General features: G+C 41.1%; 1 protein-coding gene across 2 annotated transcripts in view; it reads right to left on the bottom strand.

Moving 5' to 3' along the window:
- Akap6 (A-kinase anchoring protein 6) overlaps positions 1-14294 on the bottom strand; it is a 491862-nt gene that overhangs the window by 298696 nt on the left and 178872 nt on the right. For both annotated transcript variants that reach the window (XM_045154209.1, XM_004661860.2), the window contains exon 3: positions 3180-3431. In XM_045154209.1, the coding sequence (XP_045010144.1) occupies positions 3180-3431 (252 nt within the window). The remainder of the gene's footprint in view (positions 1-3179; positions 3432-14294) is intronic.

The following is a 14294-nucleotide window of genomic DNA, read 5'->3' as shown; positions in this document are numbered from 1 at the left end:
TTCTTTCTCTCTTCATTCTGTCTCCTTGCCTTTATCCATCATTGCCCACACTCTTTCTCTATTAAATCTGATGTATTAAAAAAAAATGGGCTGGAGAGATGGCTTAGCAGTTAAGGTGCTTGCCAACAAAACCCAAGGATCAAGGTTCGATTCCCCAGGACCCACGTAAACTGAATGCACAAGGTGGCACATGCATCTGGAGTTGTTTTGCAGTGGCTACAGGCCCATCCCCTTTCTTTCTTTTCTCTTCTTTCTTTCTTTCTTTCTTTCTTTCTTTCTTTCTTTCTTTCTCTCAAATAAATCAATAAAATATTTTTTAAAAATGCAAACCCTGTGAAGGGCAGGTACAACCATAGCGGTGTCCAATCACTGTTTCTGAACATACCCCACTCCCTCATGCCTCAGAACCTTTGTGCATGCTCTTCCCATCTAGAAAGTTTCCTGTCAATATTGCTGTCATCATCTGACTCTTCCTTATCCCTTAGGTGTTCTCTCTAGTTTCACTTCAGGTTTCCAATTCATTGAGAATTAGCTCTCAAATCTATGCTGTGTTCCCTTTAATAATTTATCCTAGTGCAAATGAATATCATTGTGATTATCTGATTAATCCATTTCTCTTGCTATTTGTAAGCACTATGAGAAGATTAATCACATAGTTCTGTACAAAGTGAATACTCAAAGTCACATCTGTTGAATGAATATTCAACAGTTATTTTAGAGTATCATGGAGTTGTCAAAAATCTGGTTTCAAGAAGGATGATAATGGAGGCTCGGTTCATAGAAAATGTCTCCAAAGCCATGACTGAAAATCCACAGTCACCTTCCCTTCACACATACCAGGTATCTGTATCCTTTCATTTCTACAAAAATATTAAAAGCTGACCTCAAATATAAAAATGCTCTAAAGTGCTTCAAATCCAATTTATAGATAATTTTTGAGTTCAACTTGTGAGAGAGAACTGTAGCACATGCTACTTAATGTAAACTCATGACATAGTTGGGGAAACAGTGCTGTTTCTAATTAGTGCCACTAACTTTCTCATTTGGGGGCTACCACTTCATAAATGATACAAGTTCAAAAAGTGCATGATAAATGAATTTCACAAAACAGCAATAATGTCACTGATAACACTAAATACTGGGGCACTGCTATACCCTAAATTCCTACAAAAAAGAGCTGGCAGATCAGCATGTGTACCAAATAAAAACATAAGTAAATTAAATTGCTTTGAACCATTCCTTATGACCCTTCCAGAAGCAAACAGGAGGCAGATCTAAAGAAAGATCTCTTTAGAATTTAGACAAATCTTCCTTATCAACACTTCCATCAGCAAATATGTTCAGGGTAAGGAGATTTACAGCAAGGCTGTTCAGATGGAGATTGTAGTCACCCATAACCACAAGAGCTACAGTTAAGAGCATCTCTAGGGATCTAACCACTATGCCTCTGGGAACTGACCCACAACTCATGCTTACATCTTCTGGTGTCTCTACTGAAGTCCAAGTCACCTCCCCATAAAGGAAATAACGAGGAGAGTTACCCTGAAAGCAAAAACTCTGACAGAGCTAGAGGGGAAGGGGAACAAAGTAGATTTCATTTCTCATATACTTCTAGGCCCTGAAGGGAATTGGCCACAGGGTCAGCTTACTTGGAATAAACAAATTCAATAAGAATCATTTATGAAAATAGGTATAGCTTTGTTTCATGTAGCTGAAGATATTGGAGACACTGAAATGCCAGTAAATTAATAAATTAGTGAATTCTATGACACTCATTATAAGGCCTCTTAATCATTTATATGTACATCATATATGATATCTTATAGACATGCAAGTGCCCTATATGTGTAACATATGCATTTTCCACAAAAACTAATAGTGAGGTACTAAACTAGGTATCAAGAATCCTACAACTATACATACACATACCATATTTCAGTAAATGGTGTCTGTTTGTGTGTGTGTGTGTGTGTGTGTGTGTGTGTGTATGTATATTCCTTGAATTTCTGCCAATTTCATTTGAAAATCATAAAGTGCAAATTCAGTCTCCATTCTTTTTTTATTTTAGTATAGGAGATTGCATGTACATGCTGAGTAAGCACTCCACCACTGAGCTACAACCCCAGCCCTCAGTGTCCATTCTTGAATTATTCATTGTTAATAACAATAAACTATATATATATTTAAATTATTTATTCATTTATTTACAAGCAGAGGGAGAGAGACAGAAGAGGCACACCAGGGCCTCTAACCACTAATGACAAATGAACTCCAGACCCATGTTCTACTTTATGCACCTGGGTTTATGTGGGCAGTAGGGAACTGAACCTGGGATGTTAGTCTTTGCATTTGCAGACAAGCACATTACCTGCTGAGCCATCTCTCCAGCCCAACAATAAACTACTTAAAGTGCTCAACATGAGCAAGAAAATAAAGTGAATTTGTTATATACCATTCTAATGCCCATTTTATTTACCATACTTAGAGTGATTTCTCTAAGGCAGAAAGCTAATTGTGACAAACACTGCTGTCATCAAAAAAAAATCCAATTCTCTTACAATTACGTTAAAAACTTCTTGTCTTCATGACCTGCCCTCAGCTTCTCTGTGCTTCCTTACCAAATCCTGCCTCCAGTTGCCCCCAGCTTTGGCTTAGCCCTATCTCTCTTACCCCTGAGTCTTTGATCATGCCATTTCCTCTGTTGAGGGTATTTCCACCCTCATTAACCTGCCGAGTCCTGCCTCTTTTCAGGACTCAGGTTAGACTCATTTCTGGAAAGCCTTTCCTAGCTGAATTTGATGTTCCTTTCTCAGACCTCCAACTGCATCTTGAAAACTTACTACAGTGTGGCCTTAGTGTTAACTTATCTCTGTTCCCAACTAAATTAGAAGCTCCTCAAAGATACCTTAGTACCTAGTGCTGGACATAGAAAGTACCTGATAAATATGCATTAAGTACCTGCAGGTAGAGGGGTAACATCAGGAGGTATGAATTAACTCTGATCAAAAGTTCCTTCACAATATAACTACCCTACCTTCTGGTCAGTATACCTAAATTCAAGGCCCATCACAAGACTTGCTTACTCACCCACAAAGAACTCCCATCTCACACCTCAAACTAAAAACATTTTCAGACGGAAACCCTTGGCCAAACAGTACTTGGCTTCAGAGAACACTCACCTCCTGTGTCTCTTCGGAGAAAGCTTGCAGAATGTCAGTCTGCCTGGTGTAGTTGCCATTGGCGTCCTGCAGTCCTTGCAGGATGCGCTCTCGCAGGACCAGCACGGATACTCGGAGCTGGTGCCAGAGGAGCTGCACAGCATGGATGTCCACAATCACATTGACGGAGTAAGACAGCAGCTTTAGGGAGAACTCTGTTTCAAGGAGGGCATGGATCTGCTCAACATGGTCGGAAATGTCTTCACAAATGTCCTGCAATAAAGAGAAACAAATATGTGAGGATGAGTTTACCTTATCCTGGGGGAAGCACAAAAGGTCACTCACCTAATACTAGTCACCAGGACCAACAATAGCAGGATTAGATGCCTGGTCTGTGTTTTGGTTCCGATACACAGTTACAGCCCATAATCCAGGGTACTGTGCCTTTCATACATAAAGGAAAGTTGATCTCTTTTCAAAGTCATAAAAGTATCGCTGCTCTCTCTTTCTGTTCTTTATTTTTGGTCTTTTGAAGTAGGGTATCTCTCTAGCCCAGGCAGGTTGACCTGGAGCACATTCTGTAGTTCCAGGCTGGCCTCAAACTCACAGCAATTCTTCTACCTCTGCCTCCCAAGTGCTGAGACTAAGGGTGCATAATACCATGCCCAATTTTTCATTTTTATTTTATTTTATTAGTTATTGTTCCTTTAGGTACCCACATTGAAAGTTTAGCCAATATGAGCAGGTTCGCCTCTCCAACTCGGTTGTATTTTACTCTTTGGGATTCTATCATGAGATCCAACATTTGTTTCATGAAGTACACAGAACCCACAGTCTTTTAGGATGGAGGTGTTGGCCAGACATCTAGCACGATGAAAAGATAGGCTAGCATGTGTGCTTCGTAGGAATTCCCGGACATTCTCGGTGCGCTGTAGGGTTTCCACTGTAAGGGACAATTGTCTTTTTTTTTTGGTTTTTCGAGGTAGGGTCTCACTCTGGCCCAGGCTGATCTGGAATTCACTATGTAGTTTCAGGGTGGCCTCGAACTCATGGCGATCCTCCTACCTCTGTCTCCCGAGTGCTGGGATTAAAGGTGTGTGCGCCACGCCCAGCGCAATTGTCATTCTTGCACAGATACAATCTATTACTTAAATTCCCAATGAACATTTGAATTTACTGCCCACACTTTGCAAGCAGAATCACTTTTAAGATGTAAAGCCAGAAATATCCCCAGGGTGAAGAAAGACAACATATATATATATATATATATATATATATATATATATATATATATATATATATAAACCAGAACTTTAAAATAAAAACATTAGGAGATCAAAGTTCCAGTAACCTTCACACATATGATGAGTAGGCACATTTGGTGTCTGATGTGTCACTGGCTCTTCTGCATTCTCAGGTGTCCTTTGTGCTGTCCGAGGCCAGAGGCATGAAATGACTGCCATCAATGGCCACACTTTCTTGGGCAACTTAAGTATCCCAATGATGCAGAACAGGTTAAAAGTGTTCTGTTCATCATCATTAGTTGTGCATGAGTGGTTTTTAAAAGCAGGGCTTTTAGTTATGATTTTTGCCAAGGCTAAAATTTTAAGATAAGCATTTGAGTTGTGGGCTCTACCATCACTGTCAAAAGAGTCTTTCTGTGCCATAAATATGACTTTCTGATTCCTTGCACTTCAGTTAAGTTTTTAAAGAAAAACTGTTCAATATTACATTGGCAAATGTATCTGGTTCACATTTTGCTCTCTCTATACCAAGCATATCATTATCTTGCATATCATCAGTATTCACATCAATGATCTAAGCAACACCCTTGCCTTTACTTCCCTCTACTCTAACCTCTAGAACATTCATGAGTTTTCTACCCATGTAATGATATCAGATCTCCTATAAACACCAGTCTCTCTTTGTCCAACTTCCCCACTCCCATGACAGGCCTCCTGCCCTCCACTCCTTTTTCTCCGATACCCCTCCCTCCTCATGCAGCACTTCAGATAGTGCAGCTATCACTTCAGTCACTCTCCTGGCAGTGTCTCCAACTTCCTCACACCCATGATTTCATAATATGAGTTTTTTTCATCTCTGTCTCTTGGGTCTAACTTTGGAGAACATTTTAAATGGCTAAAAGAGAAAAAGGCTTTGTTGCCAGCCTATACAAGATTACTGATAGCCCTTTGTCCTGTCAAGTCTGGTCACTTAACAGGTGCAAAAGTTGAACACATGGCAGAGACCACATGCTTTCAGGTGCCTGCCACCCAGTCATCATCTGCTGAGGGGAACTCTAGCCAGCTCAATCTGGTCAGATACCACACTGACACTCCTAATAATTTGGAGTCATTATAGCACCATTATAATTGTAAAAAGAGTGGGGCTGGAGAGATGGCTTAGCAGTAAGCGCTTGCCTGGGAAGCCTAAGGACCCTGGTTCAAGGCTTGATGCCCATGTTAGCCAGATGCACAAGGTGGCGCATGCATCTGGAGTTCGTTTACAGTGGCTGGAGGCCCTGGCACACCCATTCTCTCTCTCTTTCCCTCTCTCTCTATGCCTCTTTCTCTCTCTGTCTGTTTGTTACTCTCAAATAAATAAGCAAAAATAAACAAAAAAATTTTTAATTTTTTTTGTTTATTCTTATTTATTTGAGAGTGACAGACAGAGAGAGAAACAGGTAGAGAGAAAGAGAGAATGGATGTGCCAGGGCTTCCAGCCACTGCAAATGAACTCCAGATGCGTGTACCCCCTTGTGCATCTGGCTAACGTGGGTCCTGGGGAATTGAGCCTGGAACCGGGGTCCTCAGGCTTCACAGGCAAGTGCTTAACCGCTAAGCCATCTCTCCAGCCCACAAAAAAATTTTTTACATACACTCATCATGTTGAGATGGGACTCTGCCCTGCTTTAAGTTATGCTATGCTATGTGAAACCGTGGTTTTCAGGCAATGCTTTAGGTGACTCTATTTCACAAAGTAGCAACATCGATTCTATTTTGAGGGCAAATGCAGAGGTCACATGACTGCACCCCACTGCATACATAGATGTCCAGCATGACCCATGAAGCATGGGCTAATAACTTATTCCTAAAGGTAAAAGGCACCATCCTCTAAACTTATTAAAATAGAGTGGGACCACATGTGGACATGGATGTATTAAAACCACAATAGCGCAGGGTGAGGTAGCTCACACCTGTAATTCCAGCACTCAAGGAGGCTGGGCAGAAGAATTACAGTGATTTCAAGGACAGCCCTAGGCAAACCCTAACCCTAAGGTGCCCTGCCTGTCCCCAGAGTGTTTGGTTATTTTTAAGTAGTATTGATTAGGAAAGAACAAATTCCCTCAGAGACAGCTTGGGTAATCTTTATGCCACCTTGTCAGACTAAATGGCATTTCTCACTTACACAATTCCTTAGCTACCAGCACAAAAACTCCATGCTGAAATTCATGCCATCCATGCCTCTTATACATGACTTGGCTCCTTCCTAATGGATACAGCAGTGTATCCAGGTCATGGGTTAAGACTGCCGGGCACCTAGCCAGGAAAATCCTTCCATAAGGCAAACTAAAGCATTGCATTGCCAGTTAACCATACTCCTTTCACAACTAGTGAAAGAAAGGCAAGTGGATCCAGTTCCCACAGAACTGATAAAAGCCAGGGAAGCACTCAGTCGCTCACAAGTGCTTACCTCTCTCTGTTGCATGGGCAGTGTTGGCTAAAATTCTAAGACTCAAGAAATCACAGCATGGTGCAACCTTCCAGAATCTGTAAATTAATTCACTACCTACCTTCCATTCCACCACCAGCTGTCTGGCCTGACCAAAACCACATAAACACAAAGATTGTAGGAAAAAACTACAGGTGTGTGTAGGGGAGGGAGGCATGAGGTTATACTCACTTCCCCACACATGGACCTTGCTTTGAACATTGGATGAAAGATTCCTTTAGACAAGGATAACTAGGTAATCATGAACAATATGCTTTCTAGTAACTGGAATACTCTGGTTTTCCCTGTCATTCTACATAAATTTTGAACAAATATTTATAGAAAAATTACTTGGAAGTACCCAATACTTAGCCTCTTAACATCTGCATGAATGTTGAACAAATGTTTACAGAAAAATTGGCCTGAAGATTCCAGTACTTAAATTCTTAGCAGTGCCCAGTTTTGGACATGTATATGAAAGAAGCTGAAGATCGCAGACATTCTATTTATTTTACTGCAATCAAATAGCAAGACTTTTTCAAACAATTCGCTGAATGACTGGTTCCCAGCAGGAGTTTGGGGTTAAAAGGCTCTAGAAAAGGTAGCCAGTTGGAGGCCCTCCAGAAGGTACTTCCTTAATAAGGGGAAGTGGAAGCATGGTTTGGAGGCCGGGTGCTTGAGCAGCCTAGCTCAGGCGCGTAGGAACAATCCCCATCCACCCTCAGCTACACATGGCACTTGAGCAGGCAGCAGCTGGCAACAGCAGTCAGCGCTGGTGAAGCAGTTGCTCAGGATAACGGATTTGTTACTCGGTGGAACCTAACTAGAAGTTTCAGAAGAGAATCAATTTTTTTTTTTTAGGAATATTAAAATAAAACAATGCCTTCAGGATCCAACACGTTCATCTTTCTAATATCTATCTACTCATCTTAAGAACCTATACACAAATTATTTCTCCCCATCAATCTACCGACAGTGTCAACAGGAGATATAACATTTCATTCCACAATTAGAAATCTTAATGCACTTATTGCGGTCATGACTAACTAAGCTGATGCAGTAGCTAAAATTCACAGTAAAGTATAATAATCCAACAGATGCCATTTGATTTCAAATTAAGTTTCTGTTTTAATAAGGATTAAAAGGGTACTAGTGGCCAGAAAACCGAAGCTAAAGTTGCCAAGGTCAGGAGAAGGGAGATGCTGAAAATGAATGCCAATCATGCAATGCCCCATCATCATCAGACAGACAACAGTGAGGCCAGTCTTTCTTCAATATGGAGGTTATTTTGGAAACACCTTTTTTTTAAAAAATTTTATTTATTTATTTATTTGAGAGCAACAGACACAGAGAGAAAGACAGATAGAGGGAGAGAGAGAGAACAGGTGCGCCAGGGCTTCCAGCCTCTGCAAACAAACTCCAGACGCGTGTGCCCCCTTGTGCATCTGGCTAATGTGGGTCCTGGGGAACCGAGCCTCGAACCGGGGTCCTTAGGCTTCACAGGCAAGCGCTTAACCGCTAAGCCATCTCTCCAGCCCTGGAAACACCTTTAATAGTTTTGGTCTGAAATTATCCCATTTCTCTTATTCACACCTAGTTTTTGCTTGTTTTCTTCCCAGATTCAATGCATCTCCTCAATGTTATCTTCACCAGACCTTTGTTCTCTGACTTTTAGATTCTTCTCCTGATCCCCAAGTATAGTCCACCTGAGATAATGGGATTATGGAAAGATCTACCTGGCCACTTAGTCTCAAACCTTAAGAATCAGACTGTTGGGGCTGGAGAGATGGCTTAGCGGTTAAGCGCTTGCCTGTGAAGCCTAAGGACCCCGGTTCGAGGCTTGGTTCCCCAGGTCCCACGTTAGCCAGATGCACAAGAGGGCGCACACATCTGGAGTTCATTTGCAATGGCTGGAGGCCCTGGTGCGCCCATTTTCTCTCTCTCTCTCCCTCTGCCTCTTTCTCTCTCTGTCACTCCCAAATAAATAAAATAAAAATGAACAAAAAAAATTAAAAAAAAAAAAGAATCAGACTGTTGGCCTTAAAACAGCTCACACACCTTGTAAGCTATGTATAGGAACAGAGAGTTGAAGGACCTTAGGAATGTGAAGCAGAGAAAAAGCAAAATAGGAGAGAGTTGGCCAGAGAGATTGAGATAAACTTGGTCAACGTTCAGAAGCGCGTTTGGAGCTGTTAACTTGCCTTGTTATTGTACATGCTATAGATGAATGAAAACTACTACATGTCACTTCCTGTGACATTATTTGACAACAGGATATTTCATGTAGCTTATGAAGATTTTTTATCATGATCAGAAGGTAGCTTCATTCCCAGAGCACTTATTTATTTCTATCCATGAATGTTCTTCTCAAATAGGAGGCTGGGTCCCTTGGAGGCCTTTGTATACTTTGTGGCTGCCAGTTAGTCAGTTATGAATTGTGATGGTTTCTTTTGGGGTCTCACTTTAAGAGACAGACAACAAAAGAATTAATTTTAGTAGATAAAACTTCTAGTTTTTCTAACATCACTAACTGATATCAATTACTTTATTTACTTAAAACCTCCCATGATTCTACATAGATAGATTTCATTCATTTATATCTTCTCCTCTAAAAATAATGTTCATACCCATATATTAATGCTACTCTTACTTTTGGTTAGAGAAGCTTCTCTTTGCAGATGGCAGTGACCTTGGGATTACTCAGAAGGCACCATGGTGCTGAGAAGTGACAGAGGAGTGCTCAGCACTGCAATATCTGTACCACACCTTCCAAGGGGCAGGGTCCATTGTGGAAGAGGTGGCAGAAAGAATGTAAGAGCCAAAGGAAGAGTTGGACACCTTATAACATGCTCCTCCAGACACAAAATAGCCTGCATTTCCCTGACATTACAACACAAGACCATCATAATAGGAGGAAAAGATCATGACATCAAAATAAATGAGTGACTGATTGAGAGGGGGAGGGGATATGATGGAGAGTGGAGTTTCAAAGGGGAAAGTGGGGGGAGGGAGGGAGGGAATTACCATGGCATATTGTTTACGATAAAATTTTTTAAATGTTCTTTTCCCGCAAGCTCACTTAGGTGACTGGATCAACAACAAACAAAAGACATTTTTTAAGAAAAGGGCAATGGAAACTACAAATTGGGAGACACATTTTCAAATTATATATACAACACATGACTTATATGCAGAACGTATAAAGAACTTTCAAAATTCATAATAAGAAAACAACCAATCCAGTTATACAGCAGGCGATAGACTTCAACACTTTACCAAAGTGGCTATTAAGGATGGCACGTAAGCATGTGATTCCAACTTTCTAGATGCTTATGTGGTCTCAAAGTTGCCGCCACTGCCTTCTGTCCTTGAGACAGGAATCCACTATGGTCAGTGAAGCAGCTGGTACCACTCATAATGTGACCTGAAGTTGTTTACAAATAAACCCTAGCTGGGTTTCGTCAATTAGTTTTGTTTTTAAAAATTGGTTATAATGCTTATGTGAATAGAAATTCCTTTTCGTCTTTGTAAGATGGGCTGTTTTACATTTTGGATGTATTTCATTTCTTCTACACAGTCACGGGGTTGCTGAAGGACGGTAGGTGTGTAACCAGGATGTCCAGTTCTGACCAGATCAGAGTAGAAGTGAGGGCCTCTTCTGTGACTGCTCCAATGGCTTGCTGTACTAACCGGGTGCGATTCTGGGCCCCTGCTTCTGTCTCTCTGCGTAGACCTTTCCGCCGCCTCATCGTGAAGCCACTGAACTTTCCCAACCATTTGGAAAGCACTATGAAGGCTTCCCTGTGATATTCCCTGTGATATTGTGACGTGAGTCAAAACTCTGCCCAGTGCCCCAAACTGTCAACGTCCAGGATGCCGATGCATGGAGAAGGAACTTTGAGTTACTGAAGCAGCAGTGAGTGTTCAAGCCCGGCAAACAGCCTTCCCAGGCCCTCTGCCTCTTGCCGCTTCCCCACAGTCCATCCGACCAGGAGAAAACCAAGTCGACCCCACTCTGCCTCCAGTCTGTCCGCACAGGAACCAATAGCAGACGTTCCTCCACCTATCTGCAATCCCAAATAATGTTTCTCTTTCTCATCTCCTAGAAATAATTCCACTGCTTTCAAAATACCCTGGACTTACATTCATGTGGCTTCAGGACCATTTTTATAAAGGTCAGACAGTTTTCCTTTAAAAAAAAAAAAAAGGATATTGAAGCCTATGTTTAATAAAGAGGTCTCTTCACTCATTTCTTTTTAAAATATTTTTATTCATTTTACTCACATACAAAGAATTAGAATTCATTGTGTTGTATTTCAAACACATTTTGTTTCCCTTCCCTCTCATTTCCCTCACTTCTTTTTCTTTTAAGACTTTCAAATATCCTATTCATTTACTCAGAGCATTTCATTCCATTTAGAAAAAAAAATGTCAGTAAACAAGAGAGAAGTAAATGTAAGCTGGACTTTATGCATATATTTTGACACTACTCTGAAATTCAAGGACATCATTCTACTGATTTTTTTTTTTATTAGTAACTATAGAATGAATTGATTATGTGGCATTTTTACCCATCTGGCTACCATATGTGGTTCATTAGAAAAGTCTGAGAAGAGATTCTTACTTAACACACACACACACTTTATATTTTAAAACACAAATCAAGAGAATACCACAATTATTTATATAAAGCTCTCAAGTAAACCACTTGAACTAAAACTTGTACCTTTATTTTTAAAAAATGTTTTTACAGAGTATAGTTTCATTGTCAGTTGACTATCAAGTCTTTATTTTTTTCTAAAAAAAAATTCTATTTATTTATTTGAGACAGGGAGAGAAAAAGAAAAAGGTAGAAAAACCGGGTGTGGTGGCGCACGCCTTTAATCCCAGCACTCGGGAGGCAGAGGTAGGAGGATCGCCATGAGTTCAAGGCCACCCTGAGACTCCATAGTGAATTCCAGGTCAGTCTGGGCCAGAGTGAGACCCTACCTCGAAAAACCAAAAGAAAAAAAAAAAAAGAAATAGGTAGAGGCAGTAAGTATGGACACGCCAGGGTGGCCACCTCCCACTACAAATGAATCCCAGACGCATGTGCCAACTTATGCATCAGGTTTCATGTGGGTACTAGAGAACTGAACCTAGGCCGTCAAATATCTAGACAATGGAGTACTACTCAGTGCTAAAAAGCAATGAGCTGTCAGGTCACAAACTGACCTGAAGGAGCTTGCATTACTTAGATAAAGAAGCCAATCTGAGACGACTGCTACATACTATAATTTCACGCATGTGACTCCAGGGAAGCCACTACGTACACGGTGAATAGGACATCGGCTTTAAGAGGTCTGGGAGAGAGAAGTAAGGGTGGAGCAGACAGAGCATGGCCGATTCTTAGAGCAGTAAGACAATTCTGTAAACCCATAGAGATGGATTATGTGTCCAGATGCATTTTTCTATCTCCACAGAATATACAAGACCCAGGAGACCTAATGTGGGTGAGTAATGATCTGTTAGGGTGGGCTTGTCAATGCTCACAAATGTAGCAGTCTGCTGGGGCACGCAGACGCTGAGAAGGCCACGCCCGTGTCTGGGCAAGGGTACATGGGACACTGCTAGCTTCCTCTTGCTTTGCTATGAACAGAAAACTTCTCTAGAAAAACAGTCTTGTGACGGTACACATCTGTAATACCTGCACTTGGAAGGTGGAGGTTGGAAGATCAGGATGTTCAAGGCCGGCCTCAGCTACATTAATGATTTATAAGGTAGGCCAGGTTAGCCACTCCCCCCCAAAAAAGGGAAATAAAGGAAGAAAAAGAAGATGAAAGCATAAATTAAATCAACTCCCTTTTCTTTACCTCTATCACATCCACCTTTTAAAAAAATCTCTCAGGTGCTTAGCACCTCACATTATTTATTTATTCATTTATTTACAAACAGAGAAAAAGAGAGAGAGAATGGGCATGCCAGGACTTCCAGCTGCTGCAAACTTCATATGCATGCGCCACTTTGTGCATTGACATTATGTGGGTACTGGGAATCAAACTCATGTCATTAGGCTTTACAGGGAAGCACCTTAACCACTGAGCAATCTCTCCACCCCACATACACTTTTAAAAAATTTATTTATTTATTTATTTATTTATTTATTTATTTATTTGAGAGAGGGAGAGAAAAAAGGAATATAGAAAGAGAGAGAATGGGTGCACCAGGGCCTTTAGCCAGTGCAAATGAACTACAGACACATTTGCCACCTGTGCATCTGCCTTACGTGGATAACGGGAAATTGAACCTAAGTCCTTTGGCTTTGCAGGCAAGGGCCTTAACAGCTAAGCCATGTCTCCAGCCCCTCCGTACACTTTTTAATGGTCCTCTTTCTTCTTTGTCATATTGAGAACAACTGCAAAAGCAGCAGAATGTGGTAATGGGCATCATCATAGCACTTCTCTAAAGTTTGAAGAAATCTATAAACAATAGCTGTCCTTTTTATGGTAAATTATATGAAAGCAATGGCAATCTTTACTGGAAGTGACTTTGCTTTTAAAGTTAGCTGTGACTCACACGTCTCCCTGACTAGGCTGTCTCCCAGAGACAGGACATGTGCCCTACTTAGTTTTGTATCCACAAGGAAGGACGCACCAATGTGGCATACCCATGCATGTGGAAAGTGTTTCAAGGATGTTTATAGAACATAATTCATTGGAGAAATGTGATACTTCACAAACCAATGGGAAAGCGCTAAAAAATAAGTGCTAGTGGAGTTTCTTCTCTGCAGTTCTCCATCCTTATCAGCAGCTGGTTAATAATGTAACTGACATTGAGTCAGCTCTTGCTTTCATAAGGAGGAGTGCTTAAGAGCAGGTTGATTTTGAGTGCTTAAGGAAATGGCAGAAAGAGCAGGGCATGGGAACTAATAAAACTTAGCCCTCACTCTTCCTTCTTCATTCTCAGAAAGTCCTTCTTGACTTCATTTAAGAAATACCTGTCGGGGGCTGGAGAGATGGCTCAACAGTTAAGGTGCTTGCCTGCCAAAGCCTAATGACCTGTATTTGATTCCCCAGTACCCACATGAAGTCATATGCACAAAGTATCTGCAAATGGATCTGGATGCACATGGAGCTGGAGTTCATTTACAGGGGCTGAGACCTTGGCATGCCCATTCTGTCTCACTCTCATTCGCTCTCTCTCTCCTTCCCTCCTTGTAAATAAATAAATAAACTATTAAAAATGAAATACCAGTTGAAAATAATAGTAATAGCAGACCATACCTGGCCATATGATTTTTTTTTTTTCGGTTTTTTGAGTCAGGGTCTCACTCTAGCTCAGGCTGACCTGGAATTAACTATGTAGTCTCAGGATGGCCTCGAACTCATGACAATCCTCCTACCTCTGCCTCCCGAGTACTGGGATTAAAGGCATGTGCCACCACAC

Source organism: Jaculus jaculus, chromosome 7, assembly GCF_020740685.1.
Source record: "Jaculus jaculus isolate mJacJac1 chromosome 7, mJacJac1.mat.Y.cur, whole genome shotgun sequence".
Taxonomy (NCBI): domain Eukaryota; kingdom Metazoa; phylum Chordata; class Mammalia; order Rodentia; family Dipodidae; genus Jaculus; species Jaculus jaculus.
This window is presented reverse-complemented; position numbering and strand designations above follow the sequence as displayed.